At 50.7% G+C, this 26,909-nt stretch overlaps 1 protein-coding gene across 1 annotated transcript in view; it reads left to right on the forward strand.

Annotated features, from left to right (window-relative positions):
• OTULINL (OTU deubiquitinase with linear linkage specificity like) overlaps window positions 1–26,909 on the forward strand; it is a 56,514-nt gene that overhangs the window by 12,949 nt on the left and 16,656 nt on the right. Inside the window, exons 2-5 of the mRNA XM_075540872.1 lie at window positions 17,021–17,180; window positions 17,269–17,300; window positions 17,550–17,641; window positions 18,543–18,692. Of these exons, the coding sequence (XP_075396987.1) occupies window positions 17,021–17,180; window positions 17,269–17,300; window positions 17,550–17,641; window positions 18,543–18,692 (434 nt within the window). The remainder of the gene's footprint in view (window positions 1–17,020; window positions 17,181–17,268; window positions 17,301–17,549; window positions 17,642–18,542; window positions 18,693–26,909) is intronic.

Consider the following 26,909-nt stretch of genomic DNA (forward strand, 5'->3'; position numbering starts at 1 on the left):
CTGATGGCAGCACCTTGGCGTCATAAGCCCTGTGTGTGTGTGTGTGTGTGTGTGTGTGTGTGTGTGTGAGAGAGAGAGAGAGAGAGAGAGAGAGAGAGAGAGACACACCAAGCAGAATCCATTCCTCTTTGAGCCTTCACCTTCAGCCAGAGCTGCGTCTGGTGTCTGGTTCCCCTGTAGCACCACCTGCCCATCTCAGGAGCCTTCAGTGGGCTGCCTACAGACAGACGGTGAAGTCATTTGGCCAACTTGGGGCCTCTGCCTCTACCAGCGTGTGCCCTCTGCTGTCTCTGCGTCATCATCCCACTTCCTGTTCTTCAGCTTCCGAGAGTCAGGAGAAAGCTGACTTGAACTGGGCGGGCTCCTGGGGCCTTGGAGGGTTTGTGAAGCCGCTGCAGGACGGCCCACCTGCTGTGCTACAGCTCTTCCCCAGGAGTGAGTCCAGCGTCCCCGAGGAAGTGCCCTGAGGCCAGCACGAGGCACACCGGCTTGGTTTCTGCTGTCTCCCTCACACTGCTCTGCCCAAATGTGGCAGCCGCTGCCGCTGTCCTTTCTTTTGAATCCATAGGGGTCATTTTGGACCTTCTTCCTGACACCTGACCTGTGGAAAGTGGGAAGATGTTGTGTTCACTTTCACCGTGAAGAAGAATCATCGCATGCATTTTGTTAGCTGGACCAGCCTTTTGTACGACCTCCTGATTTCACCAAGCATCCTCTGGCTCTGGTCGTCTTGGTTACAGGGGTGGCTTCTGGTGCAATGGTACCCGGGGGATGTGTGTGCGCCTTGTGTGGGGCTTGCCCGCTTCCTGCTGCCAGGATGCAGATGCTTTTCCTATGAGTGAGAAAAGCCAGGGAAAGATTTTTAATTAGCAGATAACACAATCTGGATGTTTAAAACAGAAAAGAAAAGCCACCGTGTGGACAATAAATGAGAGAAGAGAGGTCAGCTAGAAGGATGGACAACCACGAACCAATAGCGCTCTGGTGTTGTTTTGGTGGTTGTTGTTATTGTTAGGCGCCATCAAGTTGGTTCCGACCACAGTGTCCCTCTGCACAACAGAAGGACACACTGCCCGGTCCTGCGCCGTCCTCACCGTGGTTCCTCTGCCTGAGCCCATTGGTGCAGTCACAGTGTCCATCCGTCCCGTGAGGCCTTTCCTCCACCTCACCCAGCATGGCGTCCTGCTCCAGGGCCTGGTCTCTCCTGGCAACCTGTCCACAGTATGTAAGACAAAGTGTCCCACACTTGCCTCTAAGGAGCACTCTGACTGTACTTCTTCCAAGATGGATTTGTTGGGGTTTTTTTTGGGGGGGGGAGTCTAGCACCACAATTCCACCACATCAATCCTTCTTCAACCTTCCATATCCAGTGGCCAACTTTCACCTGCATAGGGAGTGACTGCAAATACCCTGGCCTGGGTCAGGTGCACTGTCGTCCCCAAAGGGACACCTTGCTCTTCAAGGAGATGCTCCCTGGTACACTAATTAATGGGAAAGTCACCATGGGGCCAAAGTGAAGCGTGTCTTGTCTCAGATGCCGCCCCTTCTCTCTCGGTCAGCCTGCTCCTCAACAGCTCTCAGGAGGCAGAGAAATGAAGTTACTATTCCAAGGCCTGTGAGGTGAGAGGGAGAGGACAGACAGGCAGACAGACAGACATTGCACCGCCGAGTCAAGCCACAGCAGCAGGTTGGAGCACTGACTGGAATTTAGTGGCAGGCTCTGGTCTAATGCATGCATAACTTGCACCCTGAACTTCCATGCCCTGAACTGGGTGGTCGTGGGGGCCAGATACAACAAGGTCAGCTCCGGGGCTGATAACATTCTCGTGTCTTGCTGTGTAACCACATGGGCTTGCTTACATTGCAAGACCCCAAGCTTCCTCCCAGAAAGCAGATACAAGGCCCTTTTCCTGCACAGAGGAGAGGGGAGGCCTGCGTGGAGCATGCCCACCCAGCGTATCTTCCAGACCTGCCACTCAGCCCCACCTGGCAGGAGAAGAGGGGAGGAGTGAGTTATTGGGGCATGGAGAGGTTAGGAGTGCATCTTGTGAAGACCCCCCAACTGGAGGTGCGCAGGCAGTGGGAACACGGTACATGCATCATCTCTGGCTGGTTCCCCTCTGGGACAGACCAGGTGGTGTCTGGAGCCCAGAGTGCTGACTCTCTGGCCTTTCACAGAAAATGTGCCGGCCCCTGAGCTAGACTGAAGAAGGTGGGCAGTCACTTTGCTGGGCACCCTCCCGGCTGCCGCACCTGACACTTGATGCATGGAAGGACTTCCGAGAAGACGGGTGGGTTGAGAGCACTGGTCTCACCTGCAGGAAAAAGGCCCGCTGTGGAAATGATCATTGTTTTCCGGCTGATGGTTTTCATTCTTAAAAGAGAATTGCCCAGGAAGGCAGAGTTCTTTCACTGAGTCCTGAGCATCAGTCAGAAAGGGTAGCTTCTTGTTCAGATTGTTGATTGCTTTCTCCAAGCTTCTCTGTCTTCACTGCACAACTGGTTGTGGTGTGTGTGTGTGTGTGTGTGTGTGTGACAGAGAGAAATGAGAGTTCATCAAATAACCAGTCCAGTGGGTCAAGTGTTGGGCTATTAGCAATACGATCAGCAGTTCGGTCCCAGCAGCCACTCCATGAGAGAACGATGAGGTCGTCTGTTCACGTAAAGGTCGCCCGGGTTGGTGGTGTGGTTGCACTGTGGGCTGTGATCCTCCAGGTCAGCAGCTTAAAGCCACGAGTCTCTCTGAAGGAGAACGACAGGGCTTTCTACTCCCGTAAAGAGTTATTGCAGCCCAGGAAACCATTGGCATCGGCTCAATGGCAGTAGTTTTTGGTTTGTTGTTGTTGTTTTGTCCCATGAAGGAGCCCTGGTGGCAGAGTGGTACACATCGGGCTGCCACCTGCCAGGTCAGCAGTTTGAAACCACCAGCTTCTTTGAGGTAAAAGACAAGGCTTTCTACTCCTGGACAGAGTTGGCATCTCAGAAACCCACAGGGCCCATTTCTACCCTGTCCTATTGGGTCCCCATGAGTTGGAATCAACTCCATGGAAATGAGTTGTTCCCATAAAGATGTACAATTTCTGAAACAAGGCCGTTCTACTCTGTGCCATGTGGTCACCATGCGTCAGAATCAAGCGCATGGAAGAGTCCAGTGAAGACGTGTCTGCTGACGATTGGCCGTAGCCGGGCTTGCTTACAGGTTAGTAAGGGCACCACATGGGGGCTTCACAAAGCTCGTGGAAAAAGAGAATTGAGGTGATGGAATGTTTCCATGAGCCTTTTGAAGTCCCTAGCTGTGTGGTGAGGGGGTACCAGGAGAGAGGCTGGGAGGGACCCTACACCCAGAGGTGTTTGGGTCAGGCCTTGGTGGACAAGTCGAATTCCAGCCCAGAGCCTTGGCCAATTGGGTGTAAGATTTAGAAGAGGATTCTTCACGTAGGAGAGGCGTTAGATTGGTTCTCCATGCCCCGGCAATCATGCTTGAAGTTGTGGTTACAGATTTGTCATGTCAGCCTCTTGCAGAAGACTCCCCGAGACTTACTCTGCTCTCCAGGTAAACCGCAGAATCATTCAGAGCTGGGACCGGAAGGCCCTGTTGGCTGGAGCCTCACAACTCCCCTGGCTTCCTGTGCCTCACACCCTCCTTCCTGCCCTCTGGACCCCAGCTCTGCCTCACCCTCAGGGTGGCCTGCTCTGACGGAGCCCTGGGGACACCCCTCTGGAGTCGTGGGCCTCCACTCCTTCCAACACGCGTTCATCCCTGAAGCCCCCATGAGAGTCTGCTGTGTCTGATGTTCATACCATGGCTCAGGTTTTCCATGTCTGACCCGCAGGAAGTTCATAGTCATAGAATCATGATCCTGATAGATTGCGATCACTTAAAAAAGAGGAACGTCCCAACAGCAGAGACTCCCACGTGATGGGTAGGTCCCCTCCCCCAGAGGCACATCTATGTTCATGTTGGAAGGCGAGGCGGTGGGCACGTTGTTGAGAGACCCAAGCCCTGTTGACATGGGGGAGGGCTTCTGTGTTTATGGGGCACTTTCAGGTGCCCCATTACATGTGCTTCCCAACCACGTTGTCTCACCACGTGTCGTCCATCGGTGATAGTCATTGGGGTGAAATGGTTTGTCCCAAGTCCTGCAACTAGAACGTGAGGAGAAGAAGACTCGCTCCCAGCCTTGTGCCTGGTCAGCCTTATCACTTGTCCAGCAGGCAGGCCTCGGAGGGTGAGCCGGGACGGGAGCCACTGAGGCGGAATTAGCACCTGCTCTTCAGTAGTAGACCGCCCCCCTCCCTCTCTCACACACACACCCCTTGTGTGGTTTTATAGCTGGGTGGATATTTAAAACCACACACAGAGTGAGAAACCCAAACGCGTGTTTCAAATGATGGGTCCCATTTAACACTCCCATGTTGGGTCTCCAGGAAAATCCAAACAAAATGCAAACGAGAATCCTCTGAAGGCAGGATGATGCTCGTAAAGAATAACACCTCTGCCGCGTGATGGGCCTGGAGAATACGCTGAGCGAAATGCGCCAGCCACACGCGATCCGTCTGCACGGAGCAGGCAGAGGTGCAGGGCCGCGTGGGAGGAGGGGACGGTGTGTGCGTGGGCACGTTGGGCGTCTCTGCTTGTGGTGACTTCGTGTAGAAATGGTAGTGGCGGCGGTTGCACAATGTGAACGCAGCCATTGGACTGTGTGCGCTGATGAAGTGGAAGATGTTTTTATAGCTGTATGTGTTTTTGATTGTACTTGCTCACTTTTATGTGTGTTTTTGTAGCTATATGTTATAGAAAGTGTTTCTTTTCCCCACAATAAAACACTTTAAAAAATAAAACCCAGTCCAACGTCCTGAGTGCCAGGAGCGGTTTTCTGTTATGTCCTGACACTTGTAGCCGTAGCTCCCATAGGACAGAGGGGTGCTTCCCCATGGGTTATCCAAGGCTCTCCGCTTTACAGAGGCAGACGGCCTCATCTTCTTCCTTTGGGGCTGCCAGTGGAGTTGAACCGCTGTCCTTCCCATTAGCAGCCAAGTGCTTAAAGCATTGCCCCAACTCTCCAAACCAAACTCACTGCTATCCAGTCGATTCCTACTCAATGCGACCCTGTAGGACTGGGTAGAACGGCTCCTGTAGGTTTCCAATACTGTCACTCTATGGGAGTAGAAAGCCTCTCCCGGGGAGTGGCTGGTGGTTTCAAGCGGCTGACCTTGTGGTCAGCAGCTCACCACGTAACCCACTGCTCCAACTTGGCTCAAACAGGCTCCTTCGTGGGGCTTTGGCTAATGGCTTCAGTTGGGGTCACCGTGCCGAGACCTTGATTGAATGCCTCCCTGGCCTTGGCTTAGGACTTTTCCTGTGTTGGCTCTCTTCCCAGGGGCTCCCGGACTTCCAGCTTTGTGGGCTACTCTGCCCCACTGAGTGGAAGGACCGAGGCTTGAACCTAGCTGAGGCAGTGCTTGGAAAAGATACCAAGTGTGTTGACCTCACCATTGCAAAGATTGATTGAGAAAGTTCTTTTGGTTTGGTGTTCTATTTCCCTCACAGCTGATGTGGAAAAAGACAACTCACTTCTGAATTTGCGAGCTAGACGCTGTCCACCCATGCTTTCACCCCACTCCCCCGGCTGTTTTTAAGTTCTCCAAATTATTGGGGAAAATCTCAGATGACCTTAACCTCGGGGACCGAACAGAATGTGTTCTGTTTATCATTCTGTTTGTAGATGGCTTGGTGTCTTTGAGCGTTTATAACATGGTTATAACATGTGAACATGTGCGACATTTCACTGGGTTCTGGGACCTTGGAGTTTCTCAGAGTTGAGCAGTTGATCCCCACACTGGAGGCCCCCTCCCCACCCCACTCCCCTGCCCTGGAGCCTCCCAGAGGCCTAAGGAGAAAAGCAAACACCTGCAGGGTGACCTGCAGGGCCAGGGGTCTGCCTGCCACCTGGGAGCCACACCTTGGGGCCGTCCGTCCGACAACACTGGCTGTGCCTAAGCCCAGCAAAGGCGGCATTGTCTAGGTCAAGTCCACCGGCACATTTCCTGAGGGGAAGTCTTCCCACTCCTGCACAAAGAATGCCTCCTCCCATCCCTACCCTCCAGCCCCTGGTGGGAAAAGGGAGTGTGAAGGGGGGAGGTGGGACTAGGGGAGAGGACAGGATGTCCTTGTCTGTGTCACCTTTATTTAGCTCAGTCCTCTGCAGCACGTCCCACCTTTAGTGGGAATTAGCTCACAGCCATCTTCGCTTTCTCCCGGGGGGGCAGTGCCCGGCCACTCTGCCCACCCTTCTGTGGGTAGCCCGTCCGTCTCTCTCCACCGCCCCTCCATCTCCTGTTAAGGAGGCATGTCAGACGTGAGAGCACATAAACCTTCCGCTCGGTCTCATCCCAGTAAAAATATGATCATAATAGCAAAGTGCTCATAGCTGTCCGGGAACTCTTCCCCATGCTTTTCCAAAGGTCTGAATTAACGCCTTTTACATCCTTTTCACTCTGGCTGCATTTCTCTCCCTGGTAGCCCACCCCGGGCTGCTCACTGCAAGGTCAGCAGATCAAGACCACCAGCTCCTCCTTGGGAGGAAGATGGTGTTTTCTACTCCCATAAAGAGCTACGGTCACAGAGACACTGGGGCCGGCTCTTGTCCTGTGGGGCTGCTATGCGAGGGAAAGTGGCTAGCTCGGAGACCACCCCTGACCGATGTCCTGGGAGTGAGATCAGCAAGCCCAGGAGAGGAACTAACTGAGAGGGAAGGCTGGGTGGTAGGACCATGAGACCTGGAGGTGGCGGAGGATTAGCCTCCCAGAGCAGAAGCAGCCTGGAAGCGTTTCCGCAGGAGACGCGGCCCCCAGGGGTGTGAGTGCAGCTGCCTGCCTGACCCTCTGTTTCCGGCTCTTAGGTGCCCGTTAGCTTTGTTTTCAGGTTTTTTCTTCTTCGTGGTTTCCTGTTTGAATATCTGAATTACTTCAGCTTCGAGACATTTTAGGGAATGGAAATATCTTTTTACCGCAAACAATTGAAGGCTCCCCCTTCCCCCCACCTTCTTCCCGCTCTCTTCAGTGGTCTCACGCGCTATGAAGAGTGTGAGCGATCATAGATGTGATTTTCGTTTTAGATAATGCCTTGCTGACTTCAGCAGATTCTGTCCCCGAGTGACTCGAGTCAGGAGGGGTCTCAGCAATCTCGAGCGCCGATGACAGAGGATGAGCGAGAAGCCCTGCTGGTGGAGAATCACCTTTCCCGACATGATAGAAATGCTCACACCGTCCTGTACAGCTTAGTTCCGCTGTGGCCCAAGTAGGTCCATCCACAAGGATTAAAAAGATCTGTTCCGCATGTCTTGGCAGATCGGAGAGGATCAAGCCTGTCATTGTTGGCAACCCCGCTCCCTTTGTGGCCGGCTCTAGCAAGCCTGTGCTTCGTGGAAGCTTGTGTGGTACATTTGTTTGAAGCCCTTGCTCTGCACCCCGCCCACCCCACCCCTTTCATTTTGTACAGCTAAGCAGGCCGGGGTGGAGCTGTCTCTTCTGGCCTGAATCACTCAGGGCCTGACACCCTGGGGCAGGGAAGACGGGCCATTGGGCCAGCACGCGCAGACTTCTGTTGGGCAGGCTGGCAGCAAAGAGACCCTCGTGGACATTCAGATGTCAACAGGGCTAGCTGCTGGGAGCTGGTTTGGGGGCGGGGAGGACTGAGATTTGACTCAGAAGATCATCAAAGCTGAGATCTCGGCAACCGGTGCTTTGGCGAGGCGTCCCTGCGTGTCTCAATGTTTCTGAGTTGTGATCCGCTTGCTTATATGTGCAGCAGACGCTCTGTAAGTTGTCTCTTCAAAGGGTCTCGTTCCACACAGGCTGATGCTGTAGCTCCGCCCTTCAGCGACAGGCAAGTGGAGGGGCCTCACCCCTGCGTGTACCCTCAATGCCCCGTTGTCCTCTGTTGGATCCCAACCCTGCCACGAAAGGGGCTGGGCCTCCGGATCGGCTTCTTGTTCATCTTTCTCTCCGTCAGTTTCCTCCCCTGCAAAGCCAGGCAGACAAAAGTGGGGAACAGCCCCGACGCCATCGCAGAGGGACGGAGAACCGAGCTGGGGCTGCCCAGACCACAGACTGGCATGGCCATAAAGAGCAGTGCGGTCGCGTGCCTGCCACACCGCGGGTGCCCCTGCAGTACTACACTCAGCGACAGCACGCGGCAGTCACCAAATGACAGGTGCTGTGTGCCCCTGCTGTTGCGAAGCCCTGTGGCACAAGGGGTCCCCGAGGGGCACAAACAGGCACTTGACTTCCCACTGAAAGGCTGGCAGTTCGGACCCACCGAGAGGAGCCTCAAAAGACAGCAGCCTACAGAAGGTCATGGCCTCGAAAACTGTGGAACTGTTAGTTCTGCTCACCCTGATGGGCCCCGAATCAGAGCCGACTCCCTGGCAGCAAGCAGCACAGTCCAGGTCAAAGTTGAGCAGTGGCTACCAGGGCAGGCGGGATGCGGGAGAGGATCTTATCTTGGTTTAGCTAGCACTGGGTGGGCCCAGAGGTCATTCAGGAGAGCACGGCGGGGGGTGGGGGGGGTGGGGGTGGGGGGGTGGGAGGGGGTGTGAGCTGGCAGCAGCCGGATTCGCCCACCAGGTGTAGGAACGGAACAGGAGTGGGGACTGAAGAACCTGGTCAGGAAGCCAGCGCTGCCCGGGAGTCCCCACCCAGCCCAAGACAGATGCCAGGGCCCTGGAACTGCCTGCTCACAGGGTTCCCTGCCAGCCTGCTCTCCCCCCCAACACACACACACACACTGCCAGCCTGCCCCCCCCAACACACACACACACACACACACGCGCGCGCACCAGTCAGAAGTGGATAATGTTCTAAGAAGTCTCTTCACAGAAGAAAACAATGTGAACAGTCAGTACCTACAGGACAGCACGGAGCTCAGCTGATCCAGCAGAAAATGCAGACTAAACTGGGGAATCGCCCACACTGGTCAGCCCCAGGCAGCTTTAAAACAAGGCTGGCACACGTGCATCCATCCAAACAAACAATGCTGACTGGTATTGGAGTGCCAGGAACTAGGCACCCTCTGGGAGATGGTGGATGCAGAGTTCTAGGGCAGAGTTCTTTGTCCGGAGGGGGCACTTGGAATGCCCGTACACAGAAACATGGGTATTCCCTTGACCCAGGTTTCTCTTACAAAACATCCTGTGAGTCCACAGGGATTGGGGAAGAAGGCCTTTGTCAAAGGAAAACGCAGGCCCCGGGCCCGGTGTTGACCAACAGAGCCACGCGGGCATCGGGTGTGCCTGACCCAAACCGTGCCGTTGCTAGTCACTGCTATGCCTGTGAATCCCAGACAGGGGATCAGGACCGCCAACAAAGAATGGATACATCGGATTGACGGCATTGGTGAAGCATCCTGACGGCACCGTGGGCTGCCAGGATAAACAGATCTGTCTTGGAAGAAGGACAGCTGGAATGCTCCTTAGAGGAGGGGTGGTGAGAGGTCATCTGGCGTAATTTGGACAGGTAGTCAGAAGGGAGCAGGCTCTGGGAAAGGACATCATGCTTGGGGGGCGGGGGGTGCTCGGTGAAAGCCAGGAAGACCGTCAAGGCTCAGACATACTGGTGATTTGGAGGACGGTGCTGGACTGGGCAGTGTTGGATTCTGTTGTGCATGTGTTCCCTGTGAGCCAGGGCCAATCCTACAACCCCTCACAAAAGCTACAGTGTTACACCAGGAGTCCCAGGGGTGATGCAAATGGTAAGGTTGGACTTCTAGCCAAATAGTTGGTAGTTCCATGATACGATAGCCGAAGACAAACGGGTGCATAAGCAAATGTGGCAAAGAAAGCTGATGGTGCCCAGCTATCGAAAGAGATAGTGTCTGGGGTCTTAAAGGCTTGAAGGTGAACAAGTGGCCATCTAGCTCAGAAGCAATAAAGCCCACATGGAAGAAGCACACCAGCCAGTGCAATCACAAGGACCAGATATAAGGCATCATGCAAAAAAAAAAAAAGAATATATATATGCGTGTGTGTGTGTGTGTGTGTGTGTGTGTGTGTGTATACCATAGTGAATTAAGGGGGAAGTGCAGAGTGGAGACCCAAGGCCCAAGTGTCGGCCACTGGAGATCCCCTCATAGAGGGGTTTAGGAGAGGAGATGGGTCAGTCAGGGTGCAATGTAGTACCGATGAAGAACACAGCTTTCCCCCAGATCCTGGATGCTTCCTCCCCCCAACTACCATGATCCGAATTCTACCTTGCAGGACTGGATAGAGCAGAGGATGTACACTGGTGCATATGGGAGCTGGAGGCACAGGGAATCCAGGGTGGACGATACCTTCAGGACCAGGGGTGTGAGGGGCAATGCTGGGAGAGTGGAGGGTGAGTGGGATGGAAAGGGGGAACTGATTACAAGGATCCACATGTGACCTCCTCCTTGGGAGATGGACGGCAGAGAGGGGGGCTAAGGGAGACTCCGGATAGGGCAAGATATGACAAAATAACAATCTATAAATTATCAAGGGTTCATGAGGGAGGGGATAGCAGGGAGGGAGGGGAGAAAAAAAAGAGGACCTGATGCAAAGGGCTTAAGTGGAGAGCAAATGCTTTGAAAATGATTCGGGCAAAGAATGTACAGATGTGCTTTATACAATTGATGTATGTATATGTATGGAGTGTGATAAGAGTTGTATGAGCCCCTAATAAAATGTAAAAAAAAAAGTCAGTAGTGTGCACCCACCCCCAGGAGGCCCCTCAGAAGACAGGATTTGTTATCTGCTCCCAAGGGGTCACCTCCATGAAACCCACCCAACCGGGCACTTGGACTCTGCAGACTCGGTCGGCAGGGAGGACACGCCAAGAGTCAGCATCAGCTCAGCTGTGCGGCTTGGGGCTCGCTGTTTCTGGGTGCTGTCGACTTGGTTCCAGCTCTGAGCCCCACTTTGTACAGCAGAATGGAGCACCACGCGGCCCTGTGCCAACCTCACAATCGCGCTGATGTTCAAGCCCATCGTGGGCAGCCACCGTGTCCATCCATCTTGTCGAGGGTCAGATCGAAAAGCTGGGCTTCTGGGGTGGTACACACGGCTAAGCACGCTACCGCGAGCCCTGAAGTTGGCTGTTCGGGTCCCCCAGAGGCACACTGGGAAACAGCAGCCATCTGCTTCTGGGAGTTGAGGCCTTGAAATGCTCTGGAGAGGGTCTTCTGTACCCCCGGGTCACCCTGAGTCCGACCGACTTGGTGGCAGCCACAAACAACAGCAGAGTAGCTTTGTACTGAAGTCGTATGCAGATAACAGCCTCTTCACGCTGATACTTATGCAAATAACAACAGCAGCAGTTCTGTGCTGACACGCACATCTGCTGTCTAAGTATTTAGATCACTGTGAATCACGCGTGTCCAAAGGTGCCCTGGTTTCATTAAGAGGAAAAAGAGACTGCAGTCATGTGTAATAGTACTTATTTTTATTTGTAGAAATGTCAACGGTTACTGTGTAAGTGACTGTGTGACAGGCAGAATTCTACTTCTGCGAATTTACTGAGAGATGTTTGCTTGTGGCAGGATTTTCAAAGTGGGAAAATTATTCTGAGTCCGTGTGAATTATGGAAGTATTCTAGCTTTATGTTTAAAATGTTTTAAAATCAGAAGTTCTCCTAAGTTCCTTGTGACTGCTGGCAGGTGAGTTCCGAGTCCCGGTGTACAGAGTCCCAGGGCCCCAGAAGGGGATCTTTCAGAAGCGCATTCCAGCCCTTTATCTTGAGGAGCCTGGGTGCAGACCGCCCATCTTTCCACTGGTCATCGAGCGCTCACGCACTCTGTTGCTATACTTTTACAATTCAGTACTTTAATCATACTGAAAAGAGCTGTGCAAACAATTTTAGAAAATCGTCTCTTTTTAAAAATCATTTATTGGGGCTCATATAACTCTTATCACAATCCATACATATATCAATTGAGTAAAACACCTGTATATATTCATTGCCCTCGTCATTCTCAAAATTCGCCTTCCACTTGGGTTCCTAGAATCAGCTCATTTTCCTTTTTTCCCTCCTCATCCCTCCCCACTCCCTCCTCCCTCATGAACCCTTAATAATTTATAAATTATTATTTTATCTTATCTTACACAGCCTGGTGCCTCCCTTCACCCACTTTCCTGTTGCCCATCCCCCAGAGCGGAGGTTATATGTATGTATATCCCTGAGATCAGTTCCCCCTTTCTACATCCCCCTTCCCTCCCGGTAGCGCCACTCTCACCGTCGGTCCCGAGGGCTTCATCCATCCTAGATCCCCTGTGTTTCCAGATACCTACTGCACCGCTGTGCATCCTCTGGTCTAACCAGGTTTTCAAGGTAGAATTGGGATCATGATAGTTGGAGGGGAGGAAGTGTTTAAGAACTAGAGGAAGGTTGTGAGTTTCATTATTGCTACACTGAACCCTGAGTGACTCATCTCCTCCCCACTACACCTCTGCAAGAGATGTCCAGTTGTCTACAGATAGGCATTGGGTCCCCATCATGCACTCCCCTTATTGATGATATGATTCCCCCCCCCGCCTTTGTTGCTTGAAACCTGGACCCCCTCGGCCCTTCATGATCACCCATGTTGGTGTGCTGTTTCCATGTGGGCTTTGTTGCTTCTGGGCTAGATGACTGCTTGTTGACTGTCAAGCCTTTAAGTCCCCAGATGCTATATCTCTCGATAGCTGGGCACCATCAGCCTTCTTCACCACACTTACTTATGCACACATTCGTCTTCAGCGTTTATGTGAGGAAGGTGATCACACAATGATGCTTTTGTTCTTTGGTGTCTGCTACCTGGTCCATTCAACACCTCGTGTTCACTTAGGCTTGTGTGCTTCTCCTCTGTGGGCTTTGTTGCTTCTGAACTAGATGGCCGCTTATTTGCCTTCAAGCCTTTAAGACCTCAGACACTATATCTTTTGATAGCCGGGCACCATCATCTTTCTTCACCACGTTTGCTTATGCACACATCTATCTTCAGTGATCATGCCGGGAAGGTGGGTATCATGGAATGGCCATTTAGCTGAGCAAGGTGCTATTGTATTGAGGGAGTGTGCATGAGGAGGCCCAATGTCCACCTGCTACCCTACTACTGAACCTATAAATATATGCACCCAGGTCCATTTCCCCCATAACCGTGTGTCTCGTGTGTGTGTGTTCTAAGCCAGTCTGCTAGCCTCTGTCTTTGAATGGGTGTGTTCAGTTCATTGACATTCAGAGTTATTACATCCATCTGTGGACTCAGTCTGTGATGTCATCTTGTACCTTCTGTGTTGGGTATTTACCTACTTCCTTCTTGCCAGTACGTTGTGTGTGTGTGTGTGTGTGTGTGTGTGTGTGTGTGTGTAGGGTGGGGTTAGAAAGGTTCATTCTTGCCTTCTTTGCGCCCTTGAGCTAATGTTATCTTGGGCGCTGTTTTCGATGTGTTGACCAAAGGTGAAGTTGAAAATCGACTTTTGCCATATACTCATGAGTTCCCTGTTTCTCCCAACTTTCCCTGCCATAACCCTGAGGAACTACCGATCCAGCTACTGCCTCGGTAGATTTCCTTCTCCGGGTTTCATATACAGAAAAACAAACAAACAAACAAAGCCTTACAGTGATACCACAATGAAACAGAAAAACCTCAATAGGAAAGAAAGTAGAAAATACTAAAAATTGAACAAATTAAAAATGGGCCCAAAGCGAGAGCAAATGATGGGGTGTTAGATTTTAGCCTAACTACATATATATTAACCCACTTTCTAATACACTGTGTGATTGCATGTCTGTGTGATGCATCCCTGGTCAGTGGTCAGAGGGAAACTTCATCTAAAGGAAGACTGCAAATGGATTGTAGATTTTCACTGTAGCCTTCTGCAAACTGGCTGCTCAGAACTTAACCCCAAACACCTTTCCCTTCTTTGATCTCGGATTTTATTATTTATAATCCTTGAGTCGCACAGGTGGATGTGCTTCTTCCGTGTGTACTTAGCTCACACCTCACTTAGATGGCTGCTTGCTTTCAGACAAACCTTGGGAGAAAGATGAGCTCGCTACTTCCAATAAGAGTGACAGTCAAGGAAACAAGGGCAGTCCACTCTGCCCTATAGGGTCGCCAAAAGTTGGCATCAACTTGATGGGAGTGAGTTTGGTTTTGTGGTTTTGAAGACTCCAAATGCTAATTCTTTCTGCTCTCCAGGCACCATCTGATTTCTTCCTTCCTTCCTCCCTTGTTTTTTTGGTGTGGGGAGGTGGTGAAGGGGCCTAATTTAACATATACATAGTAAATTTTTATTTAAAAAATTAAAAAAAACACTTTACTGGCACATAATCCACATACCATGCAATTCAATAGTTCAGTCATACCACGAAGTATTGTACAGTAATGACCACAATAAATTTTAGAACATGTTCTCCCTTGTACTAACTGTTAGTAGCTCCCCATTACCCTGCTCCCCAACCTCTCCAGATGTACCCCCAAAAAGCCATTAATCGCACTTTGCTATAGGACCCATATCTTCAGTGATCTTTTCATGACAGGGTGGAGTGACCAGGTCATAAGAAGGAGTTGTTCTCAGATCAGGGCTACAATCAGCGCTTACCTTCTTGACACCTAGGGCTTCCACTATGAATCTAAACTGAAAGAAAAAAAAAAAGGCCGAGCTCATTGCTGTCAATCTGATTCCAATGCAGTGACGCTATCAGAACTGCTTCTTGGGATTTCTGAGACTGCACATCTTCATGGGAACAGACAACCTCATCTTTTCTCCCATGTAGCAGCTGGTGGGGTTGAACACCTGACCTCGAGGTGGTTTAGCAGCCCCATGCCTGACCCAGTAAGCCACCAGGTCTTTTGGTATCTAAGGAGAATAATACAGAATGGTTTGACGAGCTAGTCTGCTGTTCTAAGTAGATGAAGCAGTTGCTTTGGGCAATGGCCCTTTGCCCAGTAACTGTAAATATTTTCTCTGAAAAAATGTATTAGCTGGTAAATTCCTTGTCGAGGCTGTGAGCAAACATGCTGAAAAGGTGCATAGCAGTGTGGTGAAAGTTTTTCCATGTGGTCAGTCACAGGAATTTTCCGGAATCATGAGCTGTGGGGGAAGTTAATTCCCAGTGGGTCCCGGGACATTGGGTCATTGTTGACACGCCCCGCCCTGGGGAGGCCCTGCAGCATTTTCATGCTCAGATGTAATCGAGGGATGAATCTCGGCCACAGCCAGCACCTCAGCCAGCACGCCACTGCAAGTTCACAGTGTGAGGTCCCCCAGCCTCCTTAGTCAAATCAGGCATGAGGACGTCGTCCAGAAGCCCCGTATCTACCTCCATCTCACACTCTACTTTCAAGTGATTGGCTTCCTGGAATGAGGGCCCCTTGTCTGCCTTTGTGTCACATGCTCTGTGGTGTTAAGGTGATGCGGTCACCCCAGCTGAGAACCAGGCAACCGTGGCGGGGGTGGGGGCTATGGGTGGGAGGTGCTGCCTGGTTCCCCGTGGTTCCTGGCTACTCGGTGCTGTTCCCTGCTGGCTCAGGTTCAGGGACTGAACATGGAGGGCCACTGAGGCACTGGTGCTTGGAGAATTCTGTGCAGTCTTACTTCAGCGAGGCTGTGGTTCCTCTCCGAGTTTCATAGTCGAGAAAACCAAAGCAGGAGAAGTCACTTGCCCACAGTCGGTCACACAGCCAGGGGAGTGGTGGCGGCAAGTTTCCTGTGAATTCTGAGGAGCCTGGGCGGCATGGTGGTTACACAGGGGCTGCTGTCTGCATGGTTGGCCGTTCGAAACCACCAGGTGCTCCTTGGGAGAAAGATGAGGTTTCTAGTCCTGTAAAAATGTGGTCATAGAACCTAATCGACAGTTCTGCTCTGTCCGAGAGGGTCACTGGGAGTGAGAAACACTCACTGCTCAAGGATGCTCTTTAGGGACACGGGTGGTTCATTGGGGAACTCTTCTATGTGCGACTCTTTCATGTAGCCTTCTAAGGCCTAAACTGGTTCTAGCAGAACTCCCAGACCAGGGAAGATTAGAAAGCTCTGAGGAGACACTTCCCAACGCAGCCAGCGAAAATCCGGTTGGCCACGGCAACACCAACTCCCTTGGAATTGTGTGCAACAAAGCTATTCCCAGATAGCACCCCCTAGTGAATGTGCTGCCTGACGTGCATGTGAAGACTGGACGTTGAATAAGGAGGACCGGAGAAAGCTCGGTGCAGTTCAGTTATGATGCCGGTGAAGACATGGAAAGCACCACGGGCTGCCACAGGGACACACGGATCTCTCGGACGAAGACGCGCAGCCATGGCTCTCCTTAGAGGCAAAGCGGGTGAGGCTTCGTGCCACGTACTTTGCGCGTGCTGTCAGAAGAGACCAGTCCCCGGAGAGGGACATCCTGCTTGGTCAAGTAGCAGGGCACCAGAAAAAGAGGAAGCCCCTCAACTAGACGGGTGGACACAGTGCCTGCTCTGCGGAGGCAAAGGTCAGAAGCACTGCGAGCGAGTGTTTCCTTCCGTTGCACGTAGTGTCGCTATGAGACGGTGGCTCCTAGCAACTACAGTCATGGGATGTATCGCCAAGGGGAAGTGTACCGCACGAGACCTCTTTAACGTGTTGGAGAGCGAGGATGGCCCTCCGAGGACTGAAGATGGCCATCGTGCTGGGCGAAGTAGAGGGGCAGCTAGGACGAGGGAGACCCTGGGCAAGATGGATTGGCCCGTGGCTGCAGCACTGGGCTCACACGTAACAATAGTGAGGTGACGCAGGACAGCTTGTTCTGTCGTACCGGAGGGTCGCTAAAGCCAGAGCCATTTCCAGTTCCTGGCCCCCTCGCAATGGCAAGAACCATCCTAAGGCTGAATATTCCTTATTTTCAGATGAGAATCATTTGGACACCTTTAAACTGTTTATGTAAATCATCGAGAGAGGCACTTTGTAGATAAATCTTCCGGTGTATCTGTGTTTGGAACAAATAAGACAATGCAGTTCTAAGGTGAGTTAAAAAAAAATTTTTTTTTTTTCCCCCTCCACAGGAAATGACAAAGCTCCCGCCTGGACACTCGTCACAAGCCACGCGTTCGAGGCCGCGTGGAGGCTGGCGGTGGGGGCCGTGATGTTGGCCACCTCCCTCCTGCTGGCCGCCCTCTGCCGCTTCCAGAGACTGTATCTGCACTTCAGGCACCGGCTGAAATGGTGGGTCCACGGGTCGTCCTCCGATTCCAGAAGCCCCCCCAGGCCATTCGCGACAGAGGCTGACACTCTTGTTCCCTTGGTCTTTCAGGTGGATGGGGTACCTGCAGAGAAAGTTCAAAAGTAAGTACTCGCCCGTGTGGGATTCCGTAGAGTTAAGATGGGAGGCTGGGGGGAAATCGGGAGCTAATAACGCGGAGCCCAGGAATAGAGAAAATATCCTAAACCTGGTGGTGGTGGTGACTGAACTGTCGAATTTCATGATCTCGGAATTATGTGCCGTAAAAAAAAAAAGAGGAACAGATGTGGCGTGGACTCAGGAGGAGGGGGAGTGAGAGAATCCGGTGTCTCTGATGTTTGTCTTTGGTACAGAGAACCTCAGCGTGGGGGCCGAAGTTGATGTGCTCAGCTACTGTGCGCGAGAGTGGAGGGGAGAGACTCCCGGTGCCAAGCTCATCAGGAAGGTGTGTTTGTACACAGGCTACGGACGCACGTACACCTTTTCCATCAAACTCGGGGGAAAGACGGAGACAACCCAGGCCTTAGTGAATTCAGAGATCTGATGCAAACGTATCAATGCGCTCTGATTCAGAAACCCCAGTGAGACATGGTGTCCGGCCATGTGCCCAGAGCTGGCCCTTTGGTGCTGGTGGCCATTAGGTGCTGTTGAGTCAGTTCCGACCCTGGCACCATAGCCCGGAACACTGCCCGGTCCTGCGCCGTCTTCACAATCGCTGTGACGTTGGAGCCCATTGTTGCGGCCGCTGCATCCATCCATCTGGTTGAGAATCTTCCTGGTGACCCTCTACCAAGTGTGATGTCCTCACAGGATGAGGTAGAGCAGGTCTGCGACTGAGGAGACAGGGGCGTCCGGCTCTTCCCAGCCTCTCCGGGCGGGCCCCGCAGCACCTCCGCACACACACCGGAGACTGTTGGAAGGACCAGGCACCTGCTGTAAATTATTTAGAAGATTCTTTTAATCTTTTCTGCCAGCCCAGTCGTGATCATATGCCCAGCAGTGCGGGTGATGAGCTTTGTCCTAGCAGAGACCAAAAAGAAAGGGGTGCCCTCAAAGGACCTCCTGAGTGTGTGGCCGTCAGTGTACGTGGCATTTTCCACTGTGGACAGGTCACACCCAGGGTCTCCCCAGAACAATCCCTCAGGGCCCTGGGCTTCCAGGGGCTCGTCTGAAAGCCCACTACCTGGGACAGCATCTTCTGGTGTCCTTACATGACCACTTGCACTTACAAGTTGTCACTGGATTTTGCCTGGGTGGGAGTAGCACCCCACTGTAGACCCCGCAGGCTCAGTTCTCGGGGCCCCTGCCGTTGCTTAGCGGGTGTTTGCTGTCCTTCCGGCTGACAGGCGTATGAGGAACTGGCTGGGAGGCTTCGCATTAAGTGCGTCCGGCCTGTGAAGAGAGATCACTACGCAGCCCTCCGAGCGGTGTTATTCCAGATCTTCAGCCAGGGCCTCCCGCTCCCGTCCTGGATGAAAGAGAAGGATGTTGTGAAGGTAAGGCCTCTCCCCGGGCAAAGTGAGGCGGGCTGGGCTCGGGCACGAGCGGAGGGAGATCCCTGCCTTTGCTCAAGAAGGGTATCCATTCATTCTTCTTAAGTAAGGCCAGCCAGCAACAGTCACTCTTTCCCTTTATAGAAGTACGTGAAATTCGACTAACACAAACCAAAACACACACACACGCACACACCCCTGCAAAAAAGAGAAAAAAACTATTGGCATAAAATGGATTCCAACTCACAGGGAACTTATTATAGGACGGTATAGAACTGCCCTGTGGGGGTCTGAGGCTGTAAATCTTTATGGGAGCAGAAAGCCTTGTCTTTCCCCCCTGGAGAAGCGGGAGGGTTTGAACTACCAACCTTGTGGTTAGCAGTCCAGTGCATAATCCAGTACACCACCAGGGCTCATAGCAACCTCATATTGGGTTTCTGTGGCTGTAAATCTTTACAGGAGCAAATCGTTTCATCTCTCTCCTTCAAAGCGGCGGAGGGCTCTGAATTGACAACCTTATATTGTTAGTGTTCCAGTGCTCGGCAGACGGAAGTTCACGGGAAAGTCCCATGATTTTTTCATTCCATTTCCATATGGCCACGTCTTCCCAGGGACTCCCTCAGGCCCCTGCTCCGTCCCCAGCCCTGGAGACCACTGACTCGGGGTGACCCTTACACAAGGAAGGAAACACCACCGTGGTGGCCCTGCCCCATCGTCACCTTTGTTCTTGAGTGTGGGCCCGTTGCTGCAGCCGCTGGGTGAACCCATCTTGCCGAGGGCCTTCCTCTTTCCACTGCCGTCCTCTTTCCCAAGCATGAGGTTCTTGTCTAGGGCTGGTCTCTCCGAAGTACGTGAGGGGAAGACTCGCCGCCCTTGCCCCAGAAGAGTTGTGCACTACTTCCTCCAAGGTGGGTGTGAGGCTCTTTTCATCCACGACATTTGTGAATTTGTAGTTTATTCCTTTTTATTGTGGATTGGTTATTTCTTTACACGAATATAGAGAGTGTATCAATCCATCGGCGTGGTGGTTACATGTTGGGCTGCGACTGCAAGGTCAGGCGTTCAAAACTACCAGACGCTCTGTGAGAGAAAGACCAGACTTTCTACTCCTGTAAAGCGTGTCGGAAACCCACAGGGTGGTTCATTCTAGAAGGTCACGATGAGTTGGGATCGAATCGATGGCAGTGGGTTTGGTTTGGTTTGGGTCTCGCTGTGGTTGTCATCTGATGGGGAACACGTCTTCATGTGTGTCTGTGGCGGCCACATTATCGTCCCGGAGGGGACTGGTCTGATCAGGACGCCCATTTTTAACCTGGGCTGTTTTCCCACTATTGATTGCATTTGGGGAGTTTCTGTATATTCTGAATGCAGTTTTATCAGTATGTGACGTGCACATGTTCGCTCCAGGTCTGTTACTTGTGTTTTCAGTGTCGTAATCATGTAAAGACCAAACCACCAGCAGCAGCAAACCAATCCCCACTGCGTTGGTTTCCACTCAGGTTGACCCTACATGGGTTTCCGAGGCCGTCGATCTTTACGGGAGTAGACGTCCTCATTTTCCTCCTGAGGACCAACCGATGGGGTTGAACCCCTGACCTTTCGGTTAGCAACACCTAACCCACCCACCGCATAATCTGAGTTTCCACGTTGAAACGCAGTGTGCGACTCGAGTGTCCCTTTCAGGAGTGGGGAGCCAGGAAGTGCAGAGTGTGGGCGTCTGCGCAGCTGTCCGGCTGTCTCGGGCTTAGCACTGTTTTCACTCCCCCCGTCTCCTGCAGCAAGTGTCTGTCCAGTGCGTGCAGTGCTGGTTTGAGGGCTGAGGATAGAGAGAGAACACGTTTATGATCTAGACGCTACGTGTAGATAAGAAGCCCTCCTGCGTAGCAGTTACCCATCGGGCTAAGATCCGCAACGTCAGCATTTCAGAACCACCAGCCAGCTTGGCCGGAGAAAGACCAGGCTTTCTGCCTCCGGAAAGAGTCACCGTCTTGGAAGCTAACTGGGCAGTTCTGCCCTGCTCTGTGGGGCCTCCAGGAGTCAGGATCGCTCCAGGACAGTGGAGCTGCTTTTTTTCTTGAGTTCTGGTGGCCCCATTGGGAAAGCATCCAACAACTGAGCACGAGGTTGGTGGCTAAAGCCACTGGCCCTGAGGGAGGCAGACGAGGCTGTCGGCTCCCAGAAAGCTTGACAGCCCAGTCGCCCTATATAGCAGCGTTTCCAAAATTGGGCACTGCCACCCCTGTGGGGTGCTGGACCAGTTTGCTTTGAAATCAAATCAGTGGCAGTGGGTTTCGGTTTTGGTTTTGGTTTGATTTGGTCTTGACACTGTTCAGACAGTGAGACACAAGCTGGAGACGCCGAGGAAACAAGTGTAAGTTGTATATCGCTGGGACACTTGAATTCAGACTAGGTAAGGACTCTCCAAATGCAATACCATCCCCTGGGGGTGGGCTGCAAAAGCAGATTTTATCTCCCTTCATCCTGGATGGCAGGCTATTGTACAAAAGTTTTTCATTGCTGCGGGGGGTGCGAGGGGAGAATAATTTTCCCCCTGAAAATTAGTTTGGGAACCTGTACTGTAAATGCTCTGAGTTAGAATCCAGCACGCGACTGCTTTGTTGAATTGTAGCGGCTTGTGTGTTGCTGTGAGGCTGGAAGCTGTCACTGGTATTTCAGACACCAGCAGGGTCACCAAGGGTGAGCAGGTTTCAGCGGAGCTTCTAGTTTAAGAAGAGACAAGGACTCGTCTCCCCACTTTTGAGGCAGAAACCACGAAATACCTTATGCCTAGCGTGGGAGTATTGCCTGGTACTGAAAACCTAAACAAAGGAAGCAGAACATTGTCAGAGATACTGCCGGCAGATGGGCCCCCCAAGTCCAAGGGCACTGGAAATGTGACTGAAGAGGAGATGATTTCTCAGAGGGGAGTTGACTGTGGTGGCATGAGTCGGGTAAAGCCTGTCAGGGGGGAACCTTCTGGATCTCCACTTGCTGATGGGGCCTGATTCAGGGTAAAGACAAATAGCAGCAAAAAATGTTCTAATGAGGTGAACTCGGAATGTGCAAAGTATGAATTTGGCAATTTTGGAAGTGGTCAGAAATGAAATGGAATTCACAAAAATAGATGTCCTAGGTGGTGGTGAGCTCAATTGAACTGGTATTGGTAATTTTGAGTCAGAAAATCATGACTTACTGTGCTGAGAATAACACAATCGAGAGGAATGGAATGGCATGTATTTTCAAGCAGGATTTTACTAAATCCATCTTGAAGTACAACGCTGTCTGTGACCGGATTGTATCTACCTGCCTTCAGGGAAATCCAATAGACACAACTATTGTTCAACTTTATGCGCCAACCACAAAAGCTAGTGATGAAGAAATTGAAGAATTCTACCAGTGACTTCAGTCAGAAATTGGTAAAACTCGCAGTCAAGATGCAGTGATAATTTTTGGTGATTGGAATGCAAAAGTTGGAAATAAAGAGGAACTGTAGTTGGAAAATACAGACTTGGTGATAGATATGAAGCTGGGAACGATGAAACATACAACTTTCCTATAGTTCTTAAATGTTTTTCCCCCGATTATCATGATCCCAGTTCTACCTTACAAATCTGGCTAGACCAGAGGATGTTCACTGGTACAGATAGCAACTGGAAACACAGGGAATCCAGGGAGGATGATCCCTTCAGAACCAGTGCTGAGAGTGATACCAGGAGAGTGGAGAAAGGGTGGGTTGGAAAGGGGTAACCGATTACAAGGATCTACATATAACCTCCTCCCTGGGGGACAGACAATAGAAAAGTACGTGAAGGGAGATGTTGGACAGTGTAAGATATGACAAAATAATAATAATTTATAAATTATCAAGGGTTCATGAGGGAGGGGGGAGTGAGGAAGGAGGGGGGAAATGAGCTGATATCAAGGGCTCAAGTAGAAAGCAAAAGTTTTGAGAATGATGAGGGCAAAAAATGTACAAATTTGCTTGACACAATGGATGAATGTGTAGATTGTGATAAGAGTTGTATGAGCCCCCAATAAAAGTATTTTTTTAAATGAAGCTGGAGATCGCGTGATAGAATTTTGCAAAACCAACTACTTATTCATAGCAAATACCACTTTTCATCAAAACAAGGATACTATGCACATAGATTTCCCCAGTTGGAATACACAGAATTCAAGTTGAATACATCTGTGGGAAGACACGATGGAGCAGCTCACTATCCACAGCTCAAACCAGACCAGGGGCCGACTGTGGAACAGACCCTCAATTGCTCATATGTAAGTTCAGGATAAAGCTGAAGAACATGAAAACAGGCATGAGAGTGAAAATATGACCATGAATCTTTCCCACCTGGATTTTGAGAACATCTCAGGAACCGATTTAATGCATTAAACACGATGATAGGATACACGATGAACTGTGGGAGGACGTTAAGAACATCATTCCTGAAGGTAGCAAAAGGTCGTTAAAAAGACGGGAAAGAAAGAAAAGGTCACATGGATGTCAGAGAGACTCTGAAACTTGCTCTTAACGGTAGAACAGCTAAGGCAAATCTGTGAAAAGATGAAGTGGAAGAGCTGAAGGGAAAATTTCAACGAGAAGTTCAAGAAGAAAGAGACAGATATTCTAGTGAAATGTGCAAAGACCTAGAACTAGAAAACTGAAAGGGAAGAACACACTCGGCCTGTCTAAACTGAAAGAAAAACTCAAGAAAAAATCCAAAATTTCAATGAGCAAAGTATTGAATGATGGAGGAAGCACCATGAGAAGATGGATACAGCAGTCAGGGTCACTGTACCGAAAAGAACCATCCCACCACTTCAGGAGTTCGCATATAAGCAAGAACCAATGGTGCTAAAAGAAGAATTTGAGGTAGTTAGTGTATTGTGCCAACCTGACCGATAAACACATGTGGGGTTAATTGAAGGGCAGAGGGATAAATGGTTTGGTGAGCCTCGCCTTTCTAGTTCTCGGGTCTCTTGCTTTGTGACGGTCAGACCAGGGTGCAGCTGCCTTAGTCAGTTTCTTGCTTCAGCTGGCAAAGTTCACTTCCTGCAAGACGTCCCTGAGGAGAAGCCATATGGACCTACCCTGATGCAGCCCTGGGTTCTGGAGTAGCCATGTGGAGACCCCTGCCAGGGCTGAGATGCTTACACGTTCACTGATTCGGTTTTCCTCCTGCAGTTGGTGTCATAGTGTGTATTTTGTGAGATGGAGGAGGACTTTGTGGATTGGTGTCGGACTTATGGGTTAATGTTGGACTTGTGAACTTGGGCAGCGCTGGGTTGGGATGGTTTCTTGATGTGCACTTAACCTCTATATAAAACTCTATCTTGTACATGAGTTTCTGTGGATTTGTTTATCTAAAGGACCCAGACTAATACAAAGTTCAAGTTTCACTAAATACATTAGACAAAAACACAGCCCAGGAATTGACTGCCTACCCATCGAAATTTTTCAGGAAGCTGAAGAAGCACTAGAAGCACACAGTCGTCTATACCAGGAAATTCAGAAGACAGCTACCTGACCAACTGACTGGAAGACATCATATTTGTGCCCATTCCAAAGAGAGATGACCCAACAGAATGGCAAACTATAGAATAACCTTGATAGAACACAATTAAAATTTTGCTGAAGATCGTCCAACCACAGCTGCAGCAGCACACTGACCGGGAGCTGCCAGAAGTTCAGGCTGGATTCAGAAGAGGACGTTGAATAAGGGATATATATCACTGCTGATGTCAGATGGACCTTGGCTCAAAACAGAGAATACCAGAAAGATGTGTTGCATTGACTATGCAAAGACATTCGACTCTATGGACCATAATAAACTATGGAAAACCTTGAGGAGAATGGGAATTCCGGAACACTTCATTGTGCTCATTCAGAACTTGCAAATGAATCAAGGGGCCGTTGTGCGAACAGAACAAGGGAATGTCGCATGGTTTAAAATTAGGAAAGGTATCTCTCACCATACTTATTCATTCTATATGCCGAGCAAATCATCAGAGAAGCTGGATTATATGAAGAAGAGTGAGGCATCAGGATTGGAGGCAGGCTTATTAACAACCTGCCATATGCAGATGACACAACCTGGCTTGCTGAAGGTGAGGGGGACTTGATGTGCATGCTGATGAAATCAAAGATTGCAGCCTTTAGTGTGGACTAAAACTCTGTGTAAGGAAGACCAGAATCCTCTCAACGGGACCAATAGGTGACGTCATGATACATGGAGAAAAGATTGAAGTAATGAAGCATGTGTCTTGCTTGGATCCACAGTCAATGCCATGGAATCAGCAGTCATGCAATCAAAGACGTATTGCAAGGGGTAATTCCACTGCTCTTTAAGATACTGAAGAGCATGGATGTTGCTTTGTGAACTAAGGTGCGCCTGACCCAAGGCGTGGTATTCTCCATGATCTCCCATGCATGTGAAAGGTGGACCCTGAATATGAAAGACCAAAACAGGATCAATGCATTTGAGTTTTGGTGCAGGAGAAGATTACTGAAAGTTCCATGGACGGCTGAATAAGGACAGACTGATCTGTCTGGGAAGACGGAAGGCCAGAGTGCTCCTTAGACTTCATCTCCCATACTTGGGACATGTTGTCAGGTGAGGCCAGTCCCGGGAGAAGGACACCATGTTTGGTGAAGTGGAGGACAGCAGAGGTTGGGAAAGCCCTCAATCAGATGGATTGACACAGTGGCTGCATCCGTGTGCTCAGAGAGGGACACAATTGTGAGGCTGGCACAGGGCCGTGCAGTGCTTTGTTCTGTTGTGTATAGTGTCGCCATGGGCTGGAGCCAACTTGATAGCACCTAACAACAAGTTGAGTTGCCATTGGTATATACACACCCATACATATGTATCTGAATAATTCGCCTTATATGGATGTCAAAGTTGGACATTGCCTAAGGAAGACCAAAGAAGAATCAATGCATGTGATGTATGGTTCCAGCAAAAGGCTGTGGCCTGTCAAAAAGAACAACAAATCTGTCTTGGAAGAGGTGGTGCCACGACGCTCCCTAGAAGCAGGGATGGTGGGACGTCTTCTCAGATCCTAACCGGAGCCCTGTAAAACGGGCAGTGTGCTCTTTCAGGTCAGCTGCAGATGAAGGCAGGGGCACTCGATGACCCATGCCGCTGAAATCATCTCACAGCCAACAAGTGACAGATCCAGGTGGAACCTTGCGTGCTTAATTCTGAAATCCACGGTGTCCTGATGAGCTGTAATGTTCTCACACTGCTGAGTTAAAAATTAATCTGCAAAGGCTTACATGTAGGAAGTGTGGGAAGTAGTAAATCGATTAAAAAGATGGTTCCCATAGACATCATCTATATAAAGCTTGGACAAAACGTGGCCTAAATGCTTCTTCAAGGCAAAGATGGTGACACTTTGTCTCATATACTTTGGACATGCTGTCAGGAGAGACCAGTGCGTGGAGCAGGACACCGTGCTTGGTCAAGTAGGGGGCCAGGGAAAAAGAGGAAGGCCCTGGACAAGATGGACTGACCAGATGGCTGTAGCTAGGACGGCATTGCTGTGAGTCGGAACTGACTCAACAGCACCTAGCAGCAACCTCTAGAGTCCTGGGTCCCAGTTAGCTGTCCATTGGGTTTCCAAGTGCGAGATCAGTGTGAATTTGACAGCGGCTCCATGGAGAAGTGAGGCAATCTGCTTCTGTGGGGATTTATAAGGGGCAGTTATCCTTTGCCCTCCAGGGTCTCTCTGGGTTGGAACGGCCTCCGCTGCAGAGCGAGTATTACCGATTTGACATGATCTCTTTGTTGCTGCTAGGTCCCCGCGAGTCTGTTCTGACGCACGGCGACCCCATTAGAACAAAACACCACGCTGTCCTGCGCTATTTGAAAGTTTCGGTGAGATAGCACTCAGCATCGCTGCACACACAGGCCGCCACAATGTGTCAAACTGACGGCAACCTTTGTACAAATGTGCTTGATACTCTTGCAAACCCACAGGGGCAGTTCTACCTTGCCCTGTGGGGTCCTTGTGCGTCATTGTGAACTTGGTGGCAGTGAATGAGTGCTTCCATTGGCGTTGATTCAAATAAAAGGAAATCCTTGACAACTTTGATAGTTCCTCTGTTTATCAGGAGGTTGCCCCTTGGTCCAGAAGGTTTTTGTTTTCTATTAACTCGTAATCCGTACGGAAGTCTTTGACACCACCATCTTTGATCTCCATAGTACGTGCGTCAAG

The sequence above is a fragment of the Tenrec ecaudatus genome, chromosome 2 (assembly GCF_050624435.1).
Source record: "Tenrec ecaudatus isolate mTenEca1 chromosome 2, mTenEca1.hap1, whole genome shotgun sequence".
NCBI classification, from domain to species: Eukaryota; Metazoa; Chordata; class Mammalia; order Afrosoricida; family Tenrecidae; genus Tenrec; species Tenrec ecaudatus.